Consider the following 27726-nt stretch of genomic DNA (forward strand, 5'->3'; position numbering starts at 1 on the left):
TATAACTCCCATCAGAGTCCATTTACCCTAGCAGTTTCTTGACTGTACCCACAAAGATTCTATATTTTCTGATCCTATGTCACCTTTTTCTAATGATTTGATTTCATTTTTTACCAACAGAGCCATGCCACCCCCTCTGCCTACCTGCCTGTCCTTTTGATACAATGTGCATCCTTGGATGTTAAGCTCCCAACTGTAATCTTCTTTCAGCCATGACTCAGTGATGCCCACAATGTCATACCTGCCAATCTCAATATGGGGCTAGAAAATCATTTATCTTGCTCCGTATACTGCGTGCATTCAAAGATAACTCCTTCAGTCCCATATCCATCATTCGTTTTGATTTATTCCCCTTTTACACTGCAACTCATTCCACTGAGTGCAACTTTGCCCTATCACCGGCTGTCCTTCCTAACAGTCTCACCACACATTGCCTCTGCTTGTAAACTAACAGCCCTATCCTCAGCCCTATCAGTCTGGTTCCCATCCCCTTGCCAAATTCATTTATACCTTCACCAACAGCTCTAGCAAACCTGCCCACAAGAATATTGGTCCTCCTTGGATTCGGGTGTAACCTGTGCCTTTTGTACAGGTCATACCTTCCCCAGGAGAGTTCCCAATGATCCAAAAATCTGAAACCCTACACCAGTTTCTCAGCCATGTATTCATCTGCCAAATCATTCTATTCTTACCCTCACCGGCACGTGGCACAGACAGCAGTCCAAAGGTTGTTACCCTGGAGGTCCTGCTTTTCAACTTTTTACCTAGCTCCCTAAATTCTCTCTTCACGACCACTTCACTTTTCCTATCCGTGTCATTGGTGCCAAAATGTACCAAGTCTCCGACTGATCTCCAACCCCCCCGCCCCCCCAGAATGTGAATGTATTGATTCTGGAGGGAATGCACTGTAGATATACCAGAAATCCAAAAGTTAAATTATGAGGCAAGATTATTCAAACTAGGGATGCTGTCTATAAAATTTAGATTAAAAGGGGTAATGTTTGGAATTTTCAAAGAGGGAATTGAAATAAACATAAAGAAACTCCTTCATTATTAGGAGATTCTAAAACTGAAGAGTCTGGTTTTAAAAAAACTAAACCCGAGCATTTTAGGTGTGATGTTGGAAAACACTTCAACATGGGAAAAAGTAGAATTTTGGGACAAACTTCTGTAAGTGGAAATTGATGTTGGTACAGTTAATTTTAATTAGGAGACATGGGAGAAAGTATAATTAAGTCACTTCGGCTCTGCTCAAGAGAATGATGGTACAGTTTCAAGGGGTTAAATAACCTTATACTGATTCTATGTTACAAAACAATATGCCTACCGATAACTAAAATAAGACATTGCCTTTTGAGTTCTGTATGTATCCTATGTGGCATTTGTTAAAGGCGGTTTTAATTTTTTTTAAAGTGTAAGCAAACAGCAGATTCATCTGCAATAACACCTCAATTGACTCTATTTCTGTATATTTCTTTCTAGGAACCTGGGTAACATTTGGAGGTCAGATATCTGATGAGGTAAGAACTACTTTATATATTTAAGTTAAGTAATTGTTTCATTTTCTAAAGAATGAAGAAATTATATGTATTTAGAAACAATATTTTTATTGAATTTGGCACATACAATGAGACAAATACAATAAAAAGGAAAATATTATTTCTAAATATTATATTTTAGAACAACTCCAAACTGAAGTGCTCTCACAAATCTAGTACATTTTCTCCTCACCTAATGACAAGCTACTTCCTGTCAGAGGCTGTGGCACAGAATACACAGGCTGTACAAATGTTAACAGAGAGCAGGCTTCAGAGGATTGCCAGGAAATCTAAATTTAAAATAGTTAAGAGCATTCTGCACACCTGCTCTAACTGGGCACGGCTTCCACAGGACCTAATGAAGCTATAATTGGCTGAATTCCAGCCATATTCCCAAGCACCAAACTACATGCTTCAAACATCTCTCTTCCATTTGCTTCAACCAGCAACTGATTTCAAGTGAGGGTAAAGAGCTGTTGTTTCTTACAGCAAAACGAACTATTAGAATTAGGCCTACAAAATACTAGAGGTGTGTTTTTTTTTCAAACCTCGTTAGTAATGTACAAACCCCATTTCCAGAAAAGTTGGGATATTTTCCAAAATGCAGTAAAAGCATCAGTGCCCACAGCATGGGTGAGTTGCATGTATGTGAAGGTACCATTGACTCTGAGGCGTATATTAGGATTTTAGAGAGACATATGTTGCCATCAAGGCGACGTCTCTTCCCGGGATGTCCATGCTTATTTCAGCAGGACAATGCCAGATCACATTCTGCACTGGCTACAACAGCATGACTTTGTAGACACAGAGTGCGTGTGCTTGACTGGCCTGCTGCCAGTCCAGATCTATCTCCTATTGAAAATGTATGGTGCATCATGAAGGGAAGAATCAGACAACGGAGACCACAGACTGTTGAGCAGCTGAAGTCTTATATCAAGCAAGAATGGACAAAATTTCCAATTGCAAATCTACTACAATTAGTATCCTCAGTTCCAAAACGATTAAAAAATGTTATTAAAAGGAAAGATGATGTAACACAATGGTAAACGTGCCTCTGTCCCAACTTTTGTTGAGTGTGTTGCAGCCATCAAATTCTAAATTTGTGTATGTTTACAAAATACAATTAAGTTGGTCAGTAAAACTATTGAAAATATTTTCTTTGTACTTTTGTCAGTTAAATAAAGGTTCACGTGAATTAACATATCACAGCTTTTGTTTTTATTGCATTTTGGAAAATATCCTAACTTTTCTGGGAATGGGGTTTGTAGTTTATGATAATAAATATCTTTGTACATATCTTTCTCCTGTAGTTTGTGTCACTGTGGAGGAGCAGTTAATGCTCTTGCTGCTACTTCTGTGTGGAGATTACACATTCTCCTTGTGACTGAACAAGGGCTTCCTCTGGTGCTTTGATTATTTTTCCCGCACATCTCAAAGAATGTGAAAAGATTAATTAGTAACTGTACATTGCCCCTAGTGCAGGTGAATGGTAGAACAATGAGTGAAGGAATGGGTCTGATGGGAATACACTGAGGGACTGTATAAACTTGACAGACTGTATGACCTCCTTACATGTAGCTGGATAGTATAATGAATAGAGTGAAAAATAGTCAAAAGTTTGGAAACCTCTCTTGATGTGATATCTCTACCCGCAAAACATGGTCCCTCAGCTCCGTTCCAATATGATCAATTATCCAGCACGTTTCTGCAGTCTGTAGTCATTATTTTCATTCTTTAACCATTGCAAAACATTTAAAATTTTCAAAAGAAAAATACAACATTAATTTAACTCCTTACAGAATAATTAATTTGTAAATAGAAGGATGGTTTCATTACATTTTTCAAATGGCTGCATCTTGTAAATATTAAGCTGCCAAGTTCTGCATTTGCATGTGTGGAAATTGTGCCCTGTACAATGAGGTCTAAGTCATAAAAAAAAAAGAGATATTCTTAATAGTGTTCCTTTGGGGAAGACGACTGTATACTAGAGACATGGTACACTTCTCCAGTCCAAAAGCAACCAGTCAAGTTTGTTCACAGCTGCAGCTACTGCCAAGTTGGAGCTAGACACAGATTAGGGGAACACCACCTCATATTCTGTCTTGATAGACTCTAACTTATGACATTAACATCAATTTCTCTACTTTCCCTTACGCCAAGATGGTGCTGGTGAATCACGGCAATGTGTTTTGGGGGCTGCCTACAAAATATCTTCTGAATTACTCTCACTGCAATCTGTAACCAGTAATTTCCCTTTAAGCAATGTACTTTTGAACTGCTTTAATGAACTTGTGATTTCATGACCTTCTGAAGAATTTGGCAGATTTAACTCTCAAGCCTGCAGTTTACAGTGCTTTTACGGGGATGAAATTACATCACTATGGCAAGAAAAGAGGGAGGGGGGAGGACTCCAAGCCACAAAAATGCCGAGGAATGAGATTCCCTCTATCCAGCATCTTGTTAGCAAATGTACAGTCACTGGAGAGCAAGATTAAGGACCTAAGGGCAAGATTGCTGTATAGGTAGGAAATGAGGAACTGCTGTATTCTCTATTTCATGGAGATGTGGCTCACTCTGGATTTGCCAAATACATCAGTAAGACCTGAGGGTTTCTCGATACACCAAATGGACAGGACTGCTGATTTGGAGAAGGCCAAAGGTGGAGGTTTGTGTTTCATGATAAACTCTTTGTGGTGCTTGGACACAACGCCCTTGTCACATTCTTGTTCCCCCAGCCTGGAACATCCGATGATTAAGTGCCAACCATTCTACTTGCCAAGAGAGTTCTTTTCTGTGATCCTGATTGCAGTTTACATACCGCCAAAAGCAAACGTTAAACAATGGAATTCCATGATTAGCAAACAAGCAACAGCCTACACTGGCACCTATCAAATCATTGTCAGGGACTTCAATCGGGCTTGATTGAAGAAACCTCTGTGCAATTATCATCAACAAATCCCCCGCAGCACCAGGGGCCCCAGCATACTGGACCACTTTTAAACTGCGATTAGCAATGTAGACGGCATTTTGAGAAATCTGATCCCATAGCAGTCCTCCTCCTGCCTGCATACAGGCAGAGGCTAAAGAGCAAGGCTCCAGAGGAAAGGACAGCAAAGAGGTGGTCATGGGAGGCTGAACAGTAGCTACAGGGTTGCTTCGAGTTGGTAGACTGGGCTATGTTCAAGGACTCATCAGAGGATCTGAACGAATACACCAAGGTTGTCAAGGACTTTATAAAACAGTTATAGTTGAGTATATCCCCATAACATCATTCAGAATCTTCCCTAACCAGAAGCCCTGTATGAACCATGAGATCCGCAATCTGCTGAAGGGCAGATCAGTGGACTTACAGTCTGGAGATCGAGTTGAATACAAGAGATCCAGGTACGATCTCTGGAAATCCATCTCCTGTGTGAAGTGGCAGTTCTTGAATCATTAAAGGATGATCGACAGCTGTGCTATCACTTCCTACAAAGTGAAACCAAGCTACATAGGTGACAACAAGGCTTTGCTCCCAGATGAGCTCGATGCCGTTTATGCTCGCTTTGACCATCAAAAATATTGTGGCATCTTCACAAATTCCCACATTCCTGATGACCCTCTGATTTTAGTCTCTGAGGCCAACGTACGAGTATCCTTCAAAAAGGTGAACCCACAGAAAGCATCCAGCCCAGACGGAGTACCTGGCCGAATACTAAAAGACATGTGCTGATCAACTGTCTGATGTGTTCACTGATACCTTTAACCTCTCACTTCGGCAGTCTGAGGTACCCACCTGCTTCAAGCAGGCTTCGTTCATTTACGTGATTCCAGTCCCTGAGGCTGACATGATCCTGTAATCCTGTAATCAACTGGCTGGAGCAATCACTGAGATCTTTAACTTCTTGTTTCAGTCGTCTGTGGTACCCACCTGCTTCAAGCTGTTTTCATTTATACAGATGCCTAAGAAGAACGTGGTAACCTACATCAATGACTATTGTCTAGTAGCATTTTCATCCACAGTGATTAAGTGCTTTGAGAGGTTAGTGATGAAAAATGTCAACACCTGTCTGAGAAGCAAATTGGATCCACTGCAACTTACCTACTGTCACAATAGGCCAACAGCAAATGTCATTTCATTGGCTCTTCACTCAACCCTGGAACATCTGGACAGCAAAGGTGCATATATTAGGATGCTCTTCATTGACCACAGCTTGACATTGAATACCATCATCCCCTCAAAACTTGTCAATAAGTTCTAATACCTAGGCATCAATACCACATTGTGCAACTGGATCCTGGATTTCCTCACTTGTGGCCCTCAGTCCGTTTGGATTGGCGACAACATTTCCTTCACAGTCTCCTTAGCATATAGAAGGAGATCGAAAATATAGCAGAGTGGTGCCAGAACAACCTGACAGTCAGCATGAGCAAGACCAAGGTGCTGACTATTGACTTCAGAGGAAGGAAACCAGAGGTCCATGAGCCGGTCCTCATCCAGGATCAGAGATGGTCAGTAATTTAAAATTTCTCGGTTACTACTTCAGAGGAGCTGTCCTGGGTGCAGTATGCAAGTGCCATTACAAAGAAAGTAAGACAGTGCTTCTACTTCCTGGAGAAGTTTGCGAAGATTCAGCATGCCATCTAAAACTTTGACAGTCTCCTATAGGTATGTGGTGGAGGGTATATTGACTGGTTGCATCATGGCCTGATATGGAAGCACCAATGTCCTTGTATGGAAAAGTCTACAAAAAGTAGTGGATACAGCCCAGTTCATATGGGTAGAGCCCTCCCTAACATTGAGTACATTTACACAGAGTGCTGTCACAGAAAAGCAGAATCCATTATTAAGGAGCCCCCACAATCCAGGCCATGCTCTCTTCTTGCTACTGCCATCAGGAAGGTACAGGAGCCTCAGGACCAGCACCACAGATTCAGGGACAGTTATTACCCCTCAACCATCAGGAACTTGAACCAGAGGGGGTAACTTCAGTCTCCCCTTCACTGAACTGAATTCAGTTGCAAGGACTTTTCATCTTACATTCTCCATAGTAACTGCTTGCTTGCTTGCTTGTTTGTTTGTGTGTTTGTTTGTTTATTTATTCTTTTTTCACTTTCTTTTAGTATCTGCACATTTTGTGGTTTTTATTTTTTTTATGCACGTTGGTGTTGTCTGTCCTGTTGGGTGGAGCCTTTCATTGATTCTATTGCATTTCTTGTAGTTACTGTGAGTGCCTGCAAGAAAATGAATCTCAGCGTTGTATATGGTGATATATATGTACTTTGAACTTTGAACTTATGGTTATTACTCCCCTCTGGTCACTCCCTTTGATTTCCCTTATCCTCTAGTCCACATTACATCTTCTCTCCCCTTCCTCTGCTCTCATGACCCACCAATCACATCCAATCCATCTTTCTCCTTGTAGTTCTCCATCTCCTTCCTATGACTCATTGTCCTCTTCAATCAAATTCCATCTTCTTCAGCCCTTTGCCTCTTCCACCTATTACCTCGCAGCTTCTCTTTTCTTTCGGACTTCCTCCTGCCCCCTCCCCACTTGCCTATCTTCCCTTCTTACCTAGATTCATCTATCACCCACCAGCTCATGCTCTTTCCCTGTGACCCACCGTTTAATTCTGGCTTCTGCCTTCTTTCCTTCCTGTCCCAATGAAGAGACATGGCCCAAAACATTGACAGTCCATTTCCCTCCATAGACACAGCCTAACCTGCTGATTTCATCCAGCATTTTGTGTGTTGCTCCAGATTTCCAGCATCTGCAATCTCTCTTGTGTCTCTTTTCACAAATTTATTTCTTGCCATGTAGCCTGTTTTCTATTCATGTTGCTGCTGCCCATTTCATTCCTTTGCATTCAGTTTTGATGACATCATTATTATGCTCCAGCTTATCAAAGGCCTTTTGAAAAGCTATGAACACCTCACCAAGAAAGCTCTATTATCTTTTGATATTTTTTCCCTCATTAACCATTTACTGTTTACATGCCTACAAAAAAATTCTGGATATGTTTGCCACCGGTTTTCAATGTACTACTATTTTTGATCATCTTATTTTGTTTATTTGTCTCCCCTCTCAGCTTTCAGTAATGAGGCTGGTTCTCCAGTGTATTATCAACCTAACATATTATGTGTCCTTTCTTCCTGCTTTATTTTACTATCTTTAGTCATCCGGAGAGCTCTGGCTTTAATGGTCTAACTCTCTCCCTTGTGGGAATGCACTTGAACCATATCTTCAACAAAGGCTGATGCTGGAAAACTGGAGCATTGAAATGGATGAGTTGTTTAGTATCGAGACCCTTCCACAGGACTCTGGACCTGATCTGCTGCACATCAAAGGCTTTCCATTAAAAAGAGTTTTGTATATGAAACTTGTTTTCATGATGTTGAAATTGGCCCTCTTCTGTATGACAGTTTTGTTTTTACCTTAAGATGGTCATGTTTTTTTTTCCTCATGTTTTTTTTAAACTTGCATTATTACCTCAAATTTCTCCAGCAGACACTTGGTCCACCTGACTTCTGTCATTCAGAATCAGAATCAGGTCTAATATCAATGGCATATGTCGTGAAATCTTGTTTCTCAGCACCGATATGTTGCAATACATGTTAAAGAAAAGCTATAAATTACAATAAGTAATGTGTATATATAATTAAATAAGTCGTGCATAAAGAGACCAAAAAAAGTGAGGTAATGTTCACAGGTTCATTGTCCAGTCAGAAATTCAGAAATACAATTGCGGTGGGAAAGAAGTTGTTCCTAAAATGTTGAGTGTGTGTCTTCAGTGTCCTGTCCCAACTCCTTGATGGTAGCAAAGAGAAGATGGCATGTTCTGGGTGATGGGGGTCCTTAGTGATGGATGATACCTTTTTTAAGGTGTCACGTTTTTAAGATGTTTTTAAGATGTCTTGGATGATGGAGCGGCTAGTGCCCATGATGGAGCTGGCTGAGTTAGCAACTTTCTGCAGCTTTTTTCTGATCCTGTGCAGTGGCCCCTCCATACCAGATGGTGATGGTAACCAGTCAGAAAGCCCTCCACATACATCTGTAAAAATTTGCGAGAGTCTTTGATGACATACCAAATCTCCTCAAGCTCTTAATAAAATATAGTCACTGTTGTGCCTTTTTTGTAATTGCATCAATATGTTGGGCCCAGGATCGATTTTCAGAGATGTTGACACCCAGGAACTTGAAACTGCTCAGTCATTCTACTGCTGATCCCTTGATGAGGTTACTGCGTGTTCCCTTGACTTCCTCTTCCATCCATTCCTTGGTCTTACTGATGATGAGTACAAGGTTATCATTGCAGCATCACTCAATCAGCTGATCTATCTCCCTACTGTATGCCTCCTCGTCACCATCTGAAATTCTGCCAGCAATAGTTGTCATCAGCAAATTTTTAGATGGCGCTTGAGCTGTGCCTAGCCGCACAGTTGTGAGTGTAGAGAGAGTAGAGCAGTGGGCTAAGCATGCAGCCTTGTAGCTTTGGAGTCTTTTGGTTAGTACTGAAGGTATGATGGTGTTGAATGCAGAGCTGTAATCAATAAATGATTTAGGTGTTGCTGTTATCCAGGTGATTCAACACCTAGTTGAGAGCCAGTGAGATTGCATCTGCTGTAGACCTGTTGTGGTGATAGGCAAATTGCAGTGGGTCCAGGTCTTTGCTTAGGCAGGAGTTGATCCTGGCCATGACCAACCTCTCAAAGCGTTTCATCACATTATTCTCAGAACTCTGCCCAATAAAGCTTTCCTTCTCATTGGCCATGAAATGGATTGGTCATAAAAATTCTCCTGAATGAACTTCAATGAACTATTTCATAGAAACATAGAAAATAGGTGCAGGAGTAGGCCATTCGGCCCTTCGAGCCTGCACCGCCATTTATTATGATCATGGCTGATCATCCAACTCAGAACCCCGCCCCAGCCTTCCCTCCATACCCCCTAACCCCTGTAGCCACAAGGGCCATATCTAACTCCCTCTTAAATATAGCCAATGAACTGGCCTCAACTGTTTCCTGTGGCAGAGAATTCCACAGATTCACCACTCTCTGTGTGAAGAAGTTTCTCCTAATCTCGGTCCTAAAAGGCTTCCCCTCTATCCTCAAACTGTGACCCCTCGTTCTGGACTTCCCCAACATCGGGAACAATCTTCCTGCATCTAGCCTGTCCAATCTCTTTAGGATCTTATACGTTTCAATCAGATCCCCCCTCAATCTTCTAAATTCCAACGAGTACAAGCCCAGTTCATCCAGTTTTTCTTCATATGAAAGTCCTGCCATCCCAGGAATCAATCTGGTGAACCTTCTCTGTACTCCCTCTATGGCAAGGATGTCTTTCCTCAGATTAGGGGACCAAAACTGCACACAATACTCCAGGTGTGGTCTCACCAAGGCCTTGTACAACTGCAGTAGTACCTCCCTGCTCCTGTACTCAAATCCTCTCGCTATAAATGCCAGCATACCATTCGCCTTTTTCACCGCCTGCTGTACCTGCATGCCCACTTTCAATGACTGGTGTATAATGACACCCAGGTCTCGTTGCACCTCCCCTTTTCCTAATCGGCCACCATTCAGATAATAATCTGTTTTCCTATTTTTGCCACCAAAGTGGATAACTTCACATTTATCCACATTAAATTGCATCTGCCATGAATTTGCCCACTCACCCAACCTATCCAAGTCACCCTGCATCCTCTTAGCATCCTCCTCACAGCTAACACTGCCACCCAGCTTCGTGTCATCTGCAAACTTGGAGATGCTGCATTTAATTCCCTCATCCAAGTCATTAATATATATTGTAAACAACTGGGGTCCCAGCACTGAGCCTTGCGGTACCCCACTAGTCACCGCCTGCCATTCTGAAAAGGTCCCATTTATTCCCACTCTTTGCTTCCTGTCTGCTAACCAACTCTCCACCCACACCAATACCTTACCCCCAATACCGTGTGCTTTAAGTTTGCACACTAATCTCCTGTGTGGGACCTTGTCAAAAGCCTTCTGAAAATCCAAATATACCACATCCACTGGTTCTCCCCTATCCACTCTACTAGTTACATCCTCAAAAAATTCTATGAGATTCGTCAGACATGATTTTCCTTTCACAAATCCATGCTGACTTTGTCCGATCATTTCACCGCTTTCCAAATGTGCTGTTATCACATCCTTGATAACTGACTCCAGCAGTTTCCCCACCACCGACGTTAGGCTAACCGGTCTATAATTCCCCGGTTTCTCTCTCCCTCCTTTTTTAAAAAGTGGAGTTACATTAGCCACCCTCCAATCCTCAGGAACTAGTCCAGAATCTAACGAGTTTTGAAAAATTATCACTAATGCATCCACTATTTCTTGGGCTACTTCCTTAAGCACCCTGGGATGCAGACCATCTGGCCCTGGGGATTTATCTGCCTTCAATCCCTTCAATTTACCTAACACCACTTCCCTACTAACATGTATTTCGCTCAGTTCCTCCATCTCACTGGCCCCTCTGTCCCCTACGATTTCTGGAAGATTATTTATGTCCTCCTTAGTGAAGACAGAACCAAAGTAATTATTCAATTGGTCTGCCATGTCCTTGCTCCCCATAATCAATTCACCTGTTTCTGTCTGCAGGGGACCTACATTTGTTTTTACCAGTCTTTTCCTTTTTACATATCTATAAAAGCTTTTACAGTCCATTTTTATGTTGCCTGCCAGTTTTCTCTCATAATCTTTTTTCCCCTTCCTAATTAAGCCCTTTGTCCTCCTCTGCTGAACTCTGAATTTCTCCCAGTCCTCAGGTGAGCCACTTTCTCTGGCTAATTTGTATGCTTCTTCTTTGGAATTGATACTATCCCTAATTTCTCTTGTCAGCCACGGGTGCACTACCTTCCTTGATTTATTCTTTTGCCAAACTGGGATGAACATTTGTTGCAGTTCATCCATGCAACCTTTAAATGCTTGCCATTGCATATCCACCGTCAATCCTTTAAGTGTCATTTGCCAGTCTATCTTAGCTAATTCACGTCTCATACCTTCAAAGTTACCCCTCTTTAAGTTCAGAACCTTTGTTTCTGAATTAACTATGTCACTCTCCATCTTAATGAAGAATTCCACCATATTATGGTCACTCTTACCCAAGGGGCCTCTCACGACAAGATTGCTAATTAACCCTTCCTCATTGCTCAAAACCCAGTCCAGAATAGCCTGCTCTCTAGCCGATTCCTCGACATGTTGGTTCAAAAAACCATCCCGCATACATTCCAAGAAATCCTCTTCCTCAGCACCTTTACCAATTTGGTTCACCCAATCTACATGTAGATTGAAGTCACCCATTATAACTGCTGTTCCCTTATTGCACACATTTCTAATTTCCTGTTTAATACCATCTCCGACCTCACTACTACTGTTAGGTGGCCTGTACACAACTCCCACCAGCGTCTTCTGCCCCTTAGTGTTACGCAACTCTACCCATATCGATTCCACATCTTCCCGGCTTATGTCCTTCCTTTCTATTGTGTTAATCTCTTCTTTGACTAGCAACGCCACCCCACCTCCCCTTCCTTCATGTCTATCCCTCCTGAATATTGAATATCCCTGAACGTTGAGCTCCCATCCCTGGTCACCCTGGAGCCATGTCTCTGTGATCCCAACTATATCATAATCATTAATAACAATCTGCACTTTCAATTCATCCACCTTATTATGAATGCTCCTTGCATTGACACACAAAGCCTTCAGGCGCTCTTTTACAACTCTCTTAGCCCTTATACAATTATGCTGAAAAGTGGCCCTTTTTAATGCTTGCCCTGGATTTGTCGGCCTGCCACTTTTACTTTTCTCCATAGTACTTTTTGTTTCTACCCTCACTTTACACCCCTCTGCCTCTCTGCACTGGTTCCCATCCCCCTGTAGTGAACTAACCTCCTCACGCCTAGGCTCTTTAATTTGATTCCCACCCCCCAACCATTCTAGTTTAAAGTCACCTCAGTAGCCCCCGCTAATCTCCCTGCCAGGATATTGGTCCCCCTAGGATTCAAGTGCAACCCGTCCTTTTTGTACAGGTCACGCCTGCGCCAAAAGAGGTCCCAATGATCCAAAAACTTGAATCCCTGCCCCCTGCTCCAATCCCTCAGCCACGCATTTATCCTCCACCTCATCGCATTCCTACTCTCACTGTTGCGTGGCACAGGCAGTAATCCCGAGATTACTACCTTTGCGGTCCTTTTTCTCAACTCCCTTCCTAGCTCCTTATATTCTCCTCTCAGGACCTCATCCCTTTTCCTATCTATGTCATTGGTACCTATATGTACCATGACCTCTGGCTCCTCACCCTCCCACTTCAGGATATCTTGGACACGATCAGAAATATCCCGGACCCTGGCACCAGGGAGGCAAACTACCATCTCTTAGTATTTTCTTTGTCAATATTAAGATAGCACAATTCCCCCCCCCCTCCATTATTGGTACATTGATATATCTTTACAAATGCTCTCTGACTTGCTTTTCTATATCCTTCCCACTAGTTAGCAGCCTTATAGAAGGAGTATAGTTATACACTTCCAGTGAAATAGTAAGATGCATGCAATTGTATGCAGAAAATTACAATGTATTGGATGTAGGAAGAGAGTCAATAAATGAGGGGTGATTGATAAGTTCATGGCCTAAAGCAGAAGGAGTCAATTTCACAAAACCTAGCACATTTATTTTTCCTACATTTACACACTTAGTCCAGCAGTCGTGGAGCATACGGATCCCTTCCTCGTAGAAGTCGGCGTCTTGGACCTCCAGAAAGCAGTCCACAGCAGGGGTGATTGATAAGTTCGTAGCCTAATGTAGACGGAGATGAGTTATTAACTTCAAACTTTCTGCATTTTCGCTCAGAGTTGAACTGCATGTGCATGTAACAAGAGCTGTATAACTCATCTCCTTCTACCCAATGCCGCGGAATTATCAATCACCCCTGCTGTGGACCACTGGAGGTCTAAGGTGCTCTCATTACATGCACATGCAGTTCAACTCTTTGAGTGATAATGCAGAAAGTTTGAAGTTAATAACTCATCTCCTTCTACCTTAGGCCATGAACTTATCAATCACCCCATGTAAGCAAGTCAAAATGGATCTGGAAATCAATCATTGAACATGGCAGGGTGGGCTGGGAAAGTGATTTAAAAGTAGTGGGCAGAGTTGTGGGGTTTATAAATACAGACAGGGAGCACAAGATCAGGGGAGTCAGATTGAAAGTTTGTAAAACATTGATTCATCCACAACTTAGGCATTACCTTCAATTCTGAGAAACGTGAAGGCTTTTAGAGAAGTTAAAAAGATATACTGGAATGATTCCAGCAACTTTGGTTCTATAGATAGATGGGAGAAGTTGTGCTTTGTCTCTTTAACAAAGGATGTTGCTAGGAGATCTGAAAGAGGTATTTAAAGTCATGAAAGTTTGATACATGGAAAACTAATCTTTTTGACAGGTGTGTCTAGGATTTGAGGGCATAAAAATGAAGGTAATTGATAAAAGAACTAAAAGCAACATGAGAATTATTTTTCTTTTGTGTAACTGTGTAAGTAGAATGGGCATTGTCAGAATAGGCAGTGGAGGCAGATTCAATCATGGGGCTGGAAAATTACTGAAATGGGGAAAAATTAAAAGAGTGTGTGGAGATGCAGGGTGTGAGGTTTGGGGAGGAGGACTAGCTGGTTTGTTCTTCAGAGTGTTGGCACAGACCATCTGGCTAAGTAGTCTCCTCCCTTGCTGAACTTACCTGTGACTCCTTTAAGTATCTTTTTTTTATGTCTTTCATAAATGTAAACTAGTATTTTTTACTAGCTGTTAACTTCAACTTGTAAGTAGCCCAGGATGGAAGTGAAACTGCTGTCTGTACCTTTGAGATAAATGGGAGGGGAGGCAGGTGTGCTTACCCTTAGTGAGCTAGGTTACTTCTGTTCTCTCAGCATTCTCCTTGTATGAGGGGAAGAATGATTTTGCAATGGAGTTTCATCAATGAATACTTATATTTTTGGGAGCATAGTTCTATGTAGGAATTACTTCATACTTGTCAGATAATATGAACTGTCACCTGTTACAGGGTGGTGCAAATATATGGAATGGATGAAATGACTTAATTCTATCCTAGAAACTTAGTTGGAACAATAATTGTATACAACACATTCAACTACAGGGGGTTCCAGTTCATTGGGACACATCGGAACCAGTACATTTTGGCCCAATTAAGCGGCTATCCCAATTAGCCAAAGTTTCATGGAAATAGCTGAAAAGGCATTAAAAAAAGACTTTGGAATAAATTATGTATTTAAATGAAATACAGAACAAATTAGAACACTACCAATACTACTACAGTACTGTAAAACTGTATTAGTTCCTAATAGTTATCAGTGGAGGAATTCATCCACTGCACGCTGCCATGTTCTTTTTATTGACTGTAAATGAACAAAATCGGCGCAGATCTAGTGCAGATAATGGACTGCCTTCATACAATGTTTTTAATGAGTGTCTCTTCTAAAACTTCATTTTTATTGTAACTTTCAAGGTGATTATTGATACCTTCAAATTCTTCGTACTTCCTAACCTGTTGAAGTAGTGAAATCATTTCATTTTCACTTACGGCCATTTTTAGCATCTCTAAGCCTGAATATTTTAAATTGCAGTTACCAAAACAGTTTTGAATCGTCTTTCTGCTTATTTCTCGCCAACTATCACTGACAAAAATCTCTCTTTTTTTTAACACAAATACACACAACTGTGCTATTTAAAAACTATTTGCTATGAGCATTCACTCTAAACAACCACACAAGTACACACAACTGATGCCTGGTAGAAACTGTTCAGTAACAGTCTCCTGTGTCAATTAAGTGGCATGGTGTCCCAAATAAATGGAGGGAATCCTGGCTATTTTCTCAATTAGTTTTTGTACTTTAAGACGTTTCCCAAATAAATGGCTGCCCCAATTAACTGGAATCCACTGTACTTATATAACTGTGCACTGCTCTGTTAATAGTTTTCCGTAAGGTCCCAGAGGCACGGCAGGTGAATCACCATGCTTTATAGCAGCGGTCCCCAACCACCGGGCCGCGTACCGGGCCGCAAAGCATGTGCTACCGGGCCACGAGGAAACGATATGATTTAGCGATAGGAGTCAGCTGCACCTTTCCTCAATCCCTGTCACACCCACTGTTGAACTTGAACACACGCGAGGTCATTACGCACGCGTCATCCATGTCAGCGCAGGAAGGAGATCAACTCCTCGAGCTTGAAAATGACGGCGGGCTGAAAAGTATGTTTGACATAACATCTCTGCCGGCATTCTGGATCAAAGTCAAGGCTAAATATCCTGAGATAGCCACGAAAGCACTGAAAACGTTGCTTCCATTTCCAACATATCTCTGCAATGAATGCAACGAAAACTAAATTGCGGAATAGACTGGACATAAGGAACCCCCTTCGAGTATCGCTGTCTCTCCCGTCACCCCTCGATAGGACTGTGTTGTTGCAGGGAAACAAGCCCAGGGCTCCCACTGATTCAGCGATATTGGTGTGTTGCAATGATTTTATATGTTCATATGGGGAAAATATGTGCTGTGTGTTTAATATCCAAACGTTACTTAGAATGTTATGATGCTATTGACTTATATAGCCATATAACCATATAACAATTACAGCCATATAACCATATAACAATTACAGCACAGAAACAGGCGATCTCTGCCCTTCTAGTCCGTGCTGAACGCTACTCTCACCTAGTCCCACCGACCTGCAGTCAGCCCATAACCCTCCATTCCTTTCCTGCCCATATAGCTGTCCAATTTTTCTTTAAATGATAGTATTGAACCTGCCTCTACCACTTCTACTGGAAGTTCGTTCAACACTTACTTCAAGCTCCCCTGATAATTGACTTATCGCCATATTCATGCGAGGAAAATATGCGCTGTGTGTTTAATATTAAATTCATTAGATAAACCCTTTTAGAAACGAAATTAAGTTTATTAGCCACATCATCTATATTGCGTTCGTGATGAATACCCCCTCGAAACAGAATCGCCAAAAACGATTTGTAGAAAAAAGTCGGCACGTACACGCATGTGCAAATCATGCATGCGCACTGGTGCCCGCGCAAGGCTTCATGGTCATTGTAGTCTCCCCCCCCCACCCCCGGGTCGGCCGGTCCGCAAGAATATTGTCAATATGAAACCGGTTCGCAGTGCGAAAAAGGTTGGGGACCCCTGCTTTATAGAATTGATGGGTTTCATTAATGTAGAATTGCAGCATTCCACTGGCATCCACTGAAATTTATAAAGGGCAGCATGAAATGGTACAACTGCAATTTTGTGGCTTAAGTGAAATTGAGGAGCTGCTTTAGAATTAGTTCCGAAAACCTGACAATCGAGACATGAAATGTGTTATGTACCCCGTAACTGGGTTGCCAAACCAGCAAAAATGGATCACTCAGTTGGAGTCTGGATTACTAGAATTAAGAAAGTTTTATTAAAGAAACAAGCAACACAGTAATTGACAGGATAATAAATGCAACAGTTCAGCAATGATAAACACACGTGCACAGAATTAAGATAACAGCATCAATCAAGCTCTATCGTTGTCTAGGGATAAATGACCAATTTCAAAGTGACACAAAGTTCAGTCCAATTTAGTAGTTCAGTTCGCAGTAATCGTTGCCATGGCGATGGACAACGTGGGGGGGGGGAGAGAGAGAGAACGACTGATCATTCAGAAACAGCTTCCACTCACAGACCGGCGATATTGCTCACAAAGCATCTTTTCGGGCGGGTCCTTTGTGATGTCACCTGCAGTCACCGACTGTCACCCCTCCTCCAGATGCGGTCGATCCTCTGCAGTGAACCCGGCACCCAAGCGAGGGTGGACACACACCGGGTTCCCGCTGATCGTATCTTTCCACCCTGTGCGTTTATGGTCCGGTACTTCCCACCGACTCGTGAGAGGCGCACCGTTTCCAGGGTCTTGTTACCTCGGGTGTCGTGTCCTGCCTTAGCGAACCTGTCCCTTTTTATCCCCCTGCTGGGGTATCGCCTGTCCATCACTTCAAACAGTTCCGGGTTCAAAGGGGGAGCCGCTCCAGACAGCTCTCTCTCTCCCGTCCCTTCATTACACATCTCCAGATGCTGTTTCATTGTGTTCCTTATCTCTCTCTTGAAGACAGGTGGCAGACCAACTGCTGATCACACAGGACAGCTAACATCTTATCTGTGTGTATTCTTGTCACAAATGACATACCAGTTCTCTGTACAGAGGGCCTGAGGGCCTGATTGATTTTATTCATTCTGCAACAATTCCATTTGCAATGTCCCCTTCCACAAAATAAACCATTGCAACGTCTTGGATACTTCAATCTAATGGCTTCAGCTTTATTCAAAATTCATATGGATTTTGAAGGTAATTTAATGTACAGGTGCTTCCTGAAATAGGTTGTGTCAATTTGCTGGAGAACCATAACATTGATTTACTAAGAAGTCAATTTGTCTGCATTTCTGAAATGTGTATTACTGCTCAAATGGGACTTCACACTGAAAGAGTGGCAAACTATGCTGGGGTAGATCTTGGCTGTTCTGAACCCTTGACATGCACATCTGCTTTGTATTTTGTCAAAGTCTGACCAGGCAAGGATCTGATTGGTGATACCTCAGTGAAATTCGTGACAATCCTAACAAAGTTAGACTCCATGTTGAGTCCTTTAGCAGAGCAAACTGAATATTCGACCTGATTCTCTCAGCATGTCCCAGACATCTACGTTCAATTGTGTATCTGTGGGCTATAGTGGTGTTTAAGAAGCTAAATGCTACCCATTTTTATTTGACTATTGCTGATGGTGCCAACAAAATTAAACCCAAAAAATTGTCACCACCAAATACAGTAAAGCAAATATGGTAATTTTCTTTGATTGTCTTGAATTTATTTTGTTTTATTTATTATTTAGAGAACTGAAATAGGATTCAGAGAGGAGACCCCCCTGTTGGTCAAGGTCGACCGTAGATAGTGTGTCGCAGCTGTCTGCATGATATGTAAGCCAGGGCAATCTGAGATGGAGAGCAAGCTCTTGCCGTGTAGCAGGTTCCCCCTCTCCACAGAGCTGATAAATCCATTGGCAGAAACCGATACAGTTTGGCACCAGCAGCGTCACAGGAGTTGCCAGTCAGTGTTCAGCTCAATGTAGATCTGCCTTAGGGACTTCAGCTTCAGATTTTTCTTCGGGGTTTACTCCCAAAGCCTTTTCCTCCTTCTAGATGAGCTGCCAACTATGGCTGACAAACTCCATCTGCCCGAAGTAACCTGCCTTAGTCCTTTCTCTTGTCGGTAGAAACGGTTCCGCCGGGCTTGGTAGCTCAGCCACAATTGAAGGCCGGGAGCTGGTCTTGGTTATCAGAGGCTATTTAAGGTGCATGCCATTGGGATCGTTTATTAGATAGTAGGAGCTTGTCCCCTCTACTACCCCTGGCTATAACAGCCTGAAATAGAATTGCACTGCAAATAAATGCAGAACCTACTTGAGTTAAGAATCAAAAATGCTCTGTGTTTACATTCTTTTTGTAAATTAAAAATTGGCAAATTAGTTTATTATTGTCACATATATGAAGGTCGTGAAAGGCTTGTCTTGCATATCATCTATACGGATCAATTCATTATGACAGTGCTTTGATGTAGAACAGGGTACAGAAATAACTAGAGTACAGAATGAAGTATTACCATATAGTGCAAGTGCAGTGCAGGTAAACAGTAAGGTAAAAGGTTATAACAAAGTAGGTCAAGAGTCCATCTTACCATGCTAGGAATCATTCAATAGTCTTATAACAGTGTGATAATGCCCAATAAAGCAAAATCGGTAACAGATACTAATCTAAATGTACTGTACTTAAATGCACGCAGCATTAGAAATAAAGTGGATGACCTTGTTGTACAGGTAGAGGTTAAAAGATATGACATTGTGGCCATCACCGAGTCATGGCTAAATGATGGATGCGATTGGGAGCTGAATATCCCAGGATACACAGTGTATAGGAAAGATAGGAAGGTAGGTAAAGGGCATGGCGTGGTCCTGATGGTAAGTAACAATATCAAATCACTAGAAAGAAGGGACATAGGATCAGAAGAGGTAGAATCCTTATGGGTAGAATTAAGAAATGGCAAGGGTAAAAAGACACTAATAGCAGTTATATACAGGCTTTCAAACAGCAGCCGGGATGTGGACTACAAGTTACAGCTGGAAATAGAAAAAGCGTGTCAGAAGGAAAATGTCAAGATAATTGTGCGGGATTTTAATATGAAAGTGGATCGGGAAAGTCAGGAAGGTAATGGATCTCAGGAGAGGGAGTTTGTAGAATGCCTACGGGATGGCTTTTTGGACCAGCTTGTCCAGAAGCCCACCAGGGGACCGACTGTTTTTGGATTGGGTGCTGTGTAATGAACCTGAGGCGGTTGGAGAGCTGGAGGTAATGGAACCCCTTGGAAGTAGTGATCATAATATGATTGATTTCAGTTTCAAATTTGAAAAGGAGAACCTGGTATCAGGTGTATCGACATTTCAGTGGAACAAAGGAAATTACAGTGGTATGAGAGAGGAATTGGCCCTAGTTGATTGGAAAAGTAAGCTAGATGGAGGGACGGTAGAGCAGAATTGGATGAAACTCCTACAAGAAATAAGGAAAGTGCAGGAAAAATATATTCCAAGAAAAAAGAAAACCATGAATGGAAAAATGGCACAAATATGGCCAAAGAGAGACATTAGGGCTAAAATAAAAGCAAAAGAGACAACGTACAAGGAAGCAAAAATTAGTGGGAAAACTGAGGACTGGACGACTTTTAAAAACGTACAGAAGGAAACCAAGAAAGTCATTAGGAAAGAAAAGATGAATTACAAAAGGAAGTTGGTAATTAATATAAAAAAAAGGATACTAAGAGTTTTTTTAAATATATGAAGAGTAAAAGAGTGACACAGGTAGATATAGGACAGATTGAAAATGATGCTGGAGAAATTATAATGGGTAACAAAGAGATGGCAGAGGAACTAAATGAGTATTTTGCATCAGTCTTCACAGTGGAAGACATTAGCAACATACCTGATAGCCAGAGGTCTCAGGGAATAGAATTAGGTACAGTCAAGATTACTAGAGAGTAAGTGCTTGGGAAGCTAAATGGACTAAGAATAGATAAGTCTCCCGGTCCGGATGAGGTGCACCCACGGGTTCTGAAGGAGGTGGCTTTAGAGATTGTGGAGGCATTGGAAATGATCTTCCAGGAATTAATAGACTCTGGCATGGTTCCAGAGGACTGGAAGGTGACAAATGTAGTTGCCCTGTTTAGGAAAGGAGGGAGGCAGCAAAAAGAAAATTACAGACCTATTAGTCTGACATCGGTAGTTGGAAAGTTATTGGAGTCGATCCTCAAGGACGAGGTTTTGAAATACCTCGAGGTGTATGACAAGATAGGCCCAAACCAGCATGGTTTCATGAAGGGAAGATCCTGCCTCACTAACCTATTGGAATTTTTTGAGGTAATCTCAAATAAGATTGACAAGGGAGAGGCTGTGGATGTTCTGTATTTGGATTTTCAAAAGGCCTTCGATAGGGTGCCGCATTAGAGGCTGCTTAATAAGTTGAGAGCCCATGGAATTACAGGAAAGATATTGGAATGACTGATAGGCAGAAAGCAAAGGGTGGGAATAAAGGGATCCTATTCTGATTGGTTGCCGGTTACTAGTGGTGTTCCTCAGGGGTCGGTGTTGGGGCTGCTTCTTTTTACAGCTTATATTGATGATTTAGATTATGTGGCTAAGTTTGTGGATGGCACCAAGATAGGTGGAGGAGCAGGAAGTGTTGAAGAAACGGAAAGGTTGCAGAGAGACTTGGTCAGTTTAGGAGAGTGGGCAAAGAAATGGCAGATGAGATACGACGTTGACAAATGTACGGTTGTACATTTTGGAAGAAGAAATAATCGGGCAGATTATTATTTAGATGGGGAGAAAATTCAAAAATCGGAAGTGCAAAAGGACTTGAGAGTCCTCGTGTAGGATACCCTAAAGGTTAACTACCAGGTTGGATTGGCAGTAAGGAAAGCGAATGCTATGTTGGCATTCATTTCAAGAGGAATAGTGTATAAGAGTAAGGAGGTGTTGATGAGGCTCTCTGGGGGCACTGGTGAGACCTCATCTGGAATACTATGTGTAGTTTTGGGCCCCCTGTCTTAGAAGGGATGTACTGATGTTAGAAAGAGTTCAGAGAAGATTTGTGAGGATGATTCCTGGAATGTAAGGGCTAAGATATGAGGAGCATTTATCAGCTCTTGGACTGTATTCATTAGAGTATAGAAGAATGAGAGGGGATCTCATAGAAACATTTTGAACGTTGAAAGGGTTGGACAGAGTAGATGTGGAAAGGTTATTTCCCTTGATGGGTGAGTCCAGGACAAGAGGCCACAGTCTTAGAATTAGAGAATACCCATTTAAAACAGAGATGAGGAGAAATTTTTTTAGCCAGAGGGTTGTGGATTTATGGAATTCGTTGCCACATACAGCTGTGGAGGCCCGATCATTGAGGGTGTTAAAGAGGAGATTGACAGGTATCTAATTAGTCAGGGTATCAAGGGATATGGGGAAAAAGCCGGAAATTGGAACTAGGTGGGAGAATAGCTTAACTCATGGTTGAGTGGCGGAGCAGACTCGATGGGCTGAATGGCCTACTTCTGCTCCTTTCTCGTGATCTTGTGAATGGGGAGAAGAGCGAATGTCTGTGGTGGGTGGGGTCTTTGATTATGCTGGCTGTCTTACTGAGTCAACAAGAAGTGTTCTTGGAGTCCATGGGTCTGGCTTCCGTGATGTGCTGAGCTCCCTGCAGTTTTTTGTGGTCCCGAGCAGAGCAGCTGGCTATACAAGGCTGTGATGCATCCCGATAGGTGACGCAATGATAAAAGTCAATGAGGGTCAAAGGGGATATGCCAAACTTCTTTTGCTTCCTGAAGACATAAAGGGAACTTTGAGCTTTCTTGGTCATGGACTACGATAGGCTATTGGTGGTGTTCACTCCTAGGAATCTGAAACGCAACCTTTTTGACCTCAGCAGCATTGATGTAAGAAAGACCATGTACACTGCCTCCGACCCTTCCTGAGAGAAAGTTTGGAGTCATGATACATGTCACGAGGAAACTGTAGAGAGCTGTCGACACAGCAAACCTTCTCCATGAACTCTGCCTACAACTCTCACTGACTTGGTAAAGCATCCTGCATAATGAAAGATCACACCCCCTCCTTCCTGTATTCCAACTCATCACTATTTGAGATATCACTGTAGTGGGCATCACCTGCAAACTTGTTGATGGAGTTAGAGCAGAATTTGGCTACACAGTCATGAATATATAGGAAGTAGAATAAGGGATAGAGGATGCAATCTTGTGGGATGCCAGTGTAACCTAGATTAATTAAAGCCAAAGATGTAATTTTAGAAAGCTCCACCTGTGGAGGGATGAAAATGAGATTTACCGATTTTGTTTTTTTAAAAGAGAACTTGGGTGAAAAGAAGCTATGCAAGAACGAGGCATGGCTGACACAGGCGTGGACAAGCGAGAGAAACACAGCAAACTATTAGAAACCAAATATATAAATTGTTATAAGTGGAATTCGTAGTGAGTATCTCTGCCCTACTTACTTAAAAACCTCAGAGTGAAATCCCTAGAGGAGAGACGATATTGATAAAGGGTTTCTGGGGCAGGTGTGACCTGTACAAAAAGGACGGTTTGCACTTGAATCCGAGGGAGAACAATATCCTGGCAGGAAGGTTTGCTAGGGCTATTGGGGAGAGTTTAAACTAGAATTGCTGGGGGGTGGGAACCGAACTGAAGTGATGGAGGAAAGGGAGGTTAGCTCACAAATAGAGAAAGCTTGGAGACAGTGTGAAATGGAGGATAGGCAGATGATAGAGAAGGGACGTGCTCAGTCTGATGGTTTGAGATGTGTCTATTTTAATGCAAGGAGTATCATGAATAAAGCGGATGAGCTTAGAGCGTGGATCAGCACTTGGAGCTATGATGTTGTGGCCGTTACAGAGACTTGGATGGTGCAGGGGCAGGAATGGCTACTTCAAGTGCCAGGTTTCAGATGTTTCAAAGGATAGGGAGGGAGGCAAAAGAGGTGGGGGCGTGACACTGTTGATCAGAGGTAGTGTCACGGATGCAGAAAAAGAGGAAGTCACGGAGGAGTTGTCTACCGAGTGTCTGTGGGTGGAAGTTAGGAATTGGAAGGGGTCAATAACTCACTGGATGTTTTTTATAGACCACCCAATAGTAACAGGGACATCGAGGAGCAGATAGGAAGAGAGGTTCTGGAACGGAGTAATAATAACAGGGTTGTTGTGGTGGGACATTTTAATTTCCCAAATATTGATTGGCATCTCCCTAGAGTGAGGGGTTTAGATGGGGTAGAGTTTGTTATGTGTGTTCAGGAAGGTTTCTTAACATAATATGTAAATAAGCCTACAAGAGGAGAGGCTGTACTTGATCTGGTATTGGGAAATGAACCTGGTCAGGTGTCAGGTCTCCCAGTGGGAGAGCATTTTGGAGATGATGATCACAATTGTATCTCCTTTACTATAACATTGGAGAGGAATAGGAACAGACAAGTTAGGGAAATATTTAATTGAAGTAATGGGAAATATGAGGCCATCAGGCATGAACTTGGAAGCATAAATTGGAAACAGATGTTCTCAGGGAAACATAGGGAAAAAACGTGGCAAATGTTCAGGGGAAATTTGCGTGGGGCTCTGAGTAGGTATGTTCCAATGAGACATGGAAAGGATGGTAGGATACAAGTTCCATGGTGTACAAAGGCTGTTGAAAATCCAGTCAGGAAGAAAAGAAGAGCTTATGAAAGGTTCAAAAAACTAGCTAATGATAGGAATCTGAAAGATTATATGGCTAGCAGGAGGGAACTTAAGAATAAAATTAGGAGAGCCAGAAGGGGCCATGAGAAGGCCTTGGTGGACAGGATTAAGGGAAACCCCAAGGCATTCTACAAGTATGTGAAGAGCAAGAGGATAAGACGTGAAAAAATAGGGCCAATCAAGTGTGACAGTGGAAAAGTGTGTATGGAACCAGAGGAAATAGCAGAGGTACTTACTTGAATACTTTGCTTAGTATTCACTACGGAAAAGGATCTTTGCGATTGTAGGGATGACTTGCAGCAGACTGAAAAGCTTGAGCATGTAGCTAGTAAGGAAGAGGATGTGCTGGAGCTTTTGGAAAGCATCAAGTCGGATAAGTCACTGGGACCAGACAGGATATACTCCAGGCTACTGTGGGAAGCGAGGGAAGAGATTGCTGAGCCTGTGGCAATGATCTTTGCATCATCAATGAGGATGGGAGAGGTTTCGGAGGATTGGAGGGTTGTGGATGTTGTTCCCTTATTCAAGAAAGAGAGTAGGGATAGCCCAGGAAATTATAGGCCAGTGAGTCTTACTTCAGTGGTTGGTAAGTTGATGGAGAAGATCCTGAGAGGCAGGATTTATGAACATTTGGAAAGGCATGATATGATTAGGAATAGTCTGCATGCCTTTCTCAAAGGCAGGTGGTACCTTACGAGCCTGATTGAATTTTTTGAGGATGTGACTAAACACATTGATGAAGGTAGAGCCGTAGGTGTAGTGTATATGGATTTCAGCAAGGCATTTGATAAGGTGCCCCATGCAAGGCTTATTGAGAAAGTAAGGAGGCATGGGATCCAAGGGGACATTGCTTTGTGGATCCAGAACTGGCTTGCCCACAGAAGGCAAAGAGTGGTTGTAGATGGGTCATATTCTGCATGGAGGCCGGTGACCAGGTGTGCCTCAGGGATCTGTTCTGGGACCTGTATTGTTTGTGATTTTTATAAATGACTTGGATAAGGAAATGGAGCGATGGGTTAGTAAATTAGCTGATGACACAAAGGTTGGGGGTGTTGTGGATAGTGTAGAGGGTTGTCAGAGGTTACAACGGGACAATGATATGTTGCAAAACTGGGCTGAGAAGTGGCAGATGGAGTTCAACCCAGATAAGTGTGAGGTGGTTCATTTTGGTAGGTCAAATATGATGGCAGAATATAGCATTAATGGTAAGACTCTTGGCAGTGTGGAGGATCAGAGGGATCTTGGAGTCCGAGTCCATAGGACACTCAAAGCTGCTACACAGGTTGACTCTATGGTTAAGAAGGCATATGGTGCATTGGCCTTCATCAATCGTGGGATTGAGTTTAAGAGCCAAGAGGTAATGTTGCAGCTATATAGGACCCTGGTCAGACCCCGCTTGGAGTACTGTGCTCAATTCTGGATGCCTCACTACAGGAAAGATGTGGAAACTATAGAAAGAGTGCAGAGGAGATTTACAAGGATGTTGCCTGGATTGGGGAGCATGCCTTATGAGAGCAGGTTGAGTGAACTCGGCCTTTTCTCCTTGGATGAGAAGTGACCTGATAGAGGTACATAAGATAATAAGAGACATTGATTGTGTGGATAGTCAGAGGCTTTTCCCCAGGACTGAAATGGCTAGCACGAGAGGGCGTAGTTTTAAGGTGCTTGGAAGTAGGTACAGAGGAGATGTCAGGAGTAAGTTTTTTACGCAGAGAGTGGTGAGTGCGTGGAATGGGCTGCCGGCAGTGGTGGTGGATGTGGAAACGATGGGGTCTTTTAAGAGACTCCTGGATGGCTACATGGAGCTTAGAAAAATAGAGGGCTCTGGGTAAAGCCTAGGTAGTTCTAAGGTAGGGACATGTTCGGCACAGCTTTGTGGGCCGAAGGGCCTGTATTGTGCTGTATGTTTTCTATGTTTCTATGTTTTTTGAAGCTATGGCTATAACAAGCAGCAACTTAAGCGAGACTGTATCAGCAGAGATGTGTGTTCAAGATTTGGTCAGTTTTTTTTATATCAAGTTTTGCAAATTGACTTTCCATGGATGACCCTCTATTTCATCCAGCAATCCAAGAAACAAGATGGCAAGCCACCCAAGATCGAAGAACCAGCACGTAGGGGATCTAATACTGTTGGATGTTTAAGTTTATTTCTCATTCAAAGGATCGGGATTTGAATTTCTGGAAGAACTAGTTATATTTGCAAAGACTTTGATAAGTTACTGAATGAGATTTACTTTGTTTAAAAGTATTGACTTGAACTGAAACTGAAGTTAACCATAATAATTAAGAAAAGAATTCAGTTAGTTTCCTAACTTACTAGTGATAAATAACAAATGAAAGGTTAGTCTGTAAACCTTTAAATAGAGAATAACACTACATCTACTTATTTAAAGAAATTAAACTAATAAAGGTTATTCTAAACAATCTCACTGATTCTAACTAAACAAGAATTTGGTTTTTGTTTGATGTTTCAGATTTGGAAACTAAGCAGGATGTTGGAATTTCAAATTGTTCCTAGTCATGTAAATATGTTGTATATATTGCTATTTTTATGAAGTTACCTCCAGAAGTGTGTATTTCCTATTCACTGCGCCCTTCCGATACCTAGAGCTTCTGATGGCCCACTAGCACCTAGTGTGGTACTAAGTCATTAGATTTTCTCATAAGGAGTGCAGCAACCAGTCATATGAGATAAAGTAAGCACTACACAGGTGTTACACCAGCGCTGGGAGTAATCATCGTGGAGATGTTGCTGCCTGTCTTTACTATTTGTGGTCTGTTGGTCAGGAAGTCAAGGATCCAGTTGCAAAGGAAGTTGTTGAGTCCTAGGTTTAAGGGTTTAGAGATAACTCTGCTTGGGATTCTAGACAGCGTAAAAGCAAAAGAGAGGGCATAATTAATGAGAAGATAGAGGTTTGGGAAGCTTTTAAAAACTTGTGGAAGGCAACTAAAAAAGCTATAAGGAGAGAAAAGATGAAATATAAATGTAAGCTAGCCAATAATATAAAAGAGGATGCCAAATATATTAAATGTTTTTTCAGAAATACAGGTATAAAGAGTAAAAGGTAGGCGAGGGTGGATATCGGATTGCTGAAAAATTATACTGGAGAGTTAATAATGGGGTACAGAGAAATGGTGGATGAACTCAAAAGTATTTTGTATCAGTCTTCACTGAGGGAGACACTAGCAGTATGCCAGAAATTTGAGTGTTTCAGGGGGCACTGAGTGAGTGTAGTTACTGTTACTATGGAGAAGGTGCTTAGGAAGCTGGAAGGTCTGAAGATTGATAAGTCACCTGGACCAGATGAC

General features: G+C 42.1%; 1 protein-coding gene across 5 annotated transcripts in view; it reads left to right on the top strand.

The window, feature by feature from the left end:
* The window catches only part of kcnab1a (potassium voltage-gated channel subfamily A regulatory beta subunit 1a), a 426617-nt gene that overhangs the window by 330018 nt on the left and 68873 nt on the right, over positions 1-27726 (top strand). For all 5 annotated transcript variants that reach the window (XM_072255366.1, XM_072255368.1, XM_072255364.1 and 2 more), the window contains one exon: positions 1483-1520. In XM_072255366.1, the coding sequence (XP_072111467.1) occupies positions 1483-1520 (38 nt within the window). The remainder of the gene's footprint in view (positions 1-1482; positions 1521-27726) is intronic.

This window comes from Mobula birostris, chromosome 4, assembly GCF_030028105.1.
Source record: "Mobula birostris isolate sMobBir1 chromosome 4, sMobBir1.hap1, whole genome shotgun sequence".
NCBI classification, from domain to species: domain Eukaryota; kingdom Metazoa; phylum Chordata; class Chondrichthyes; order Myliobatiformes; family Myliobatidae; genus Mobula; species Mobula birostris.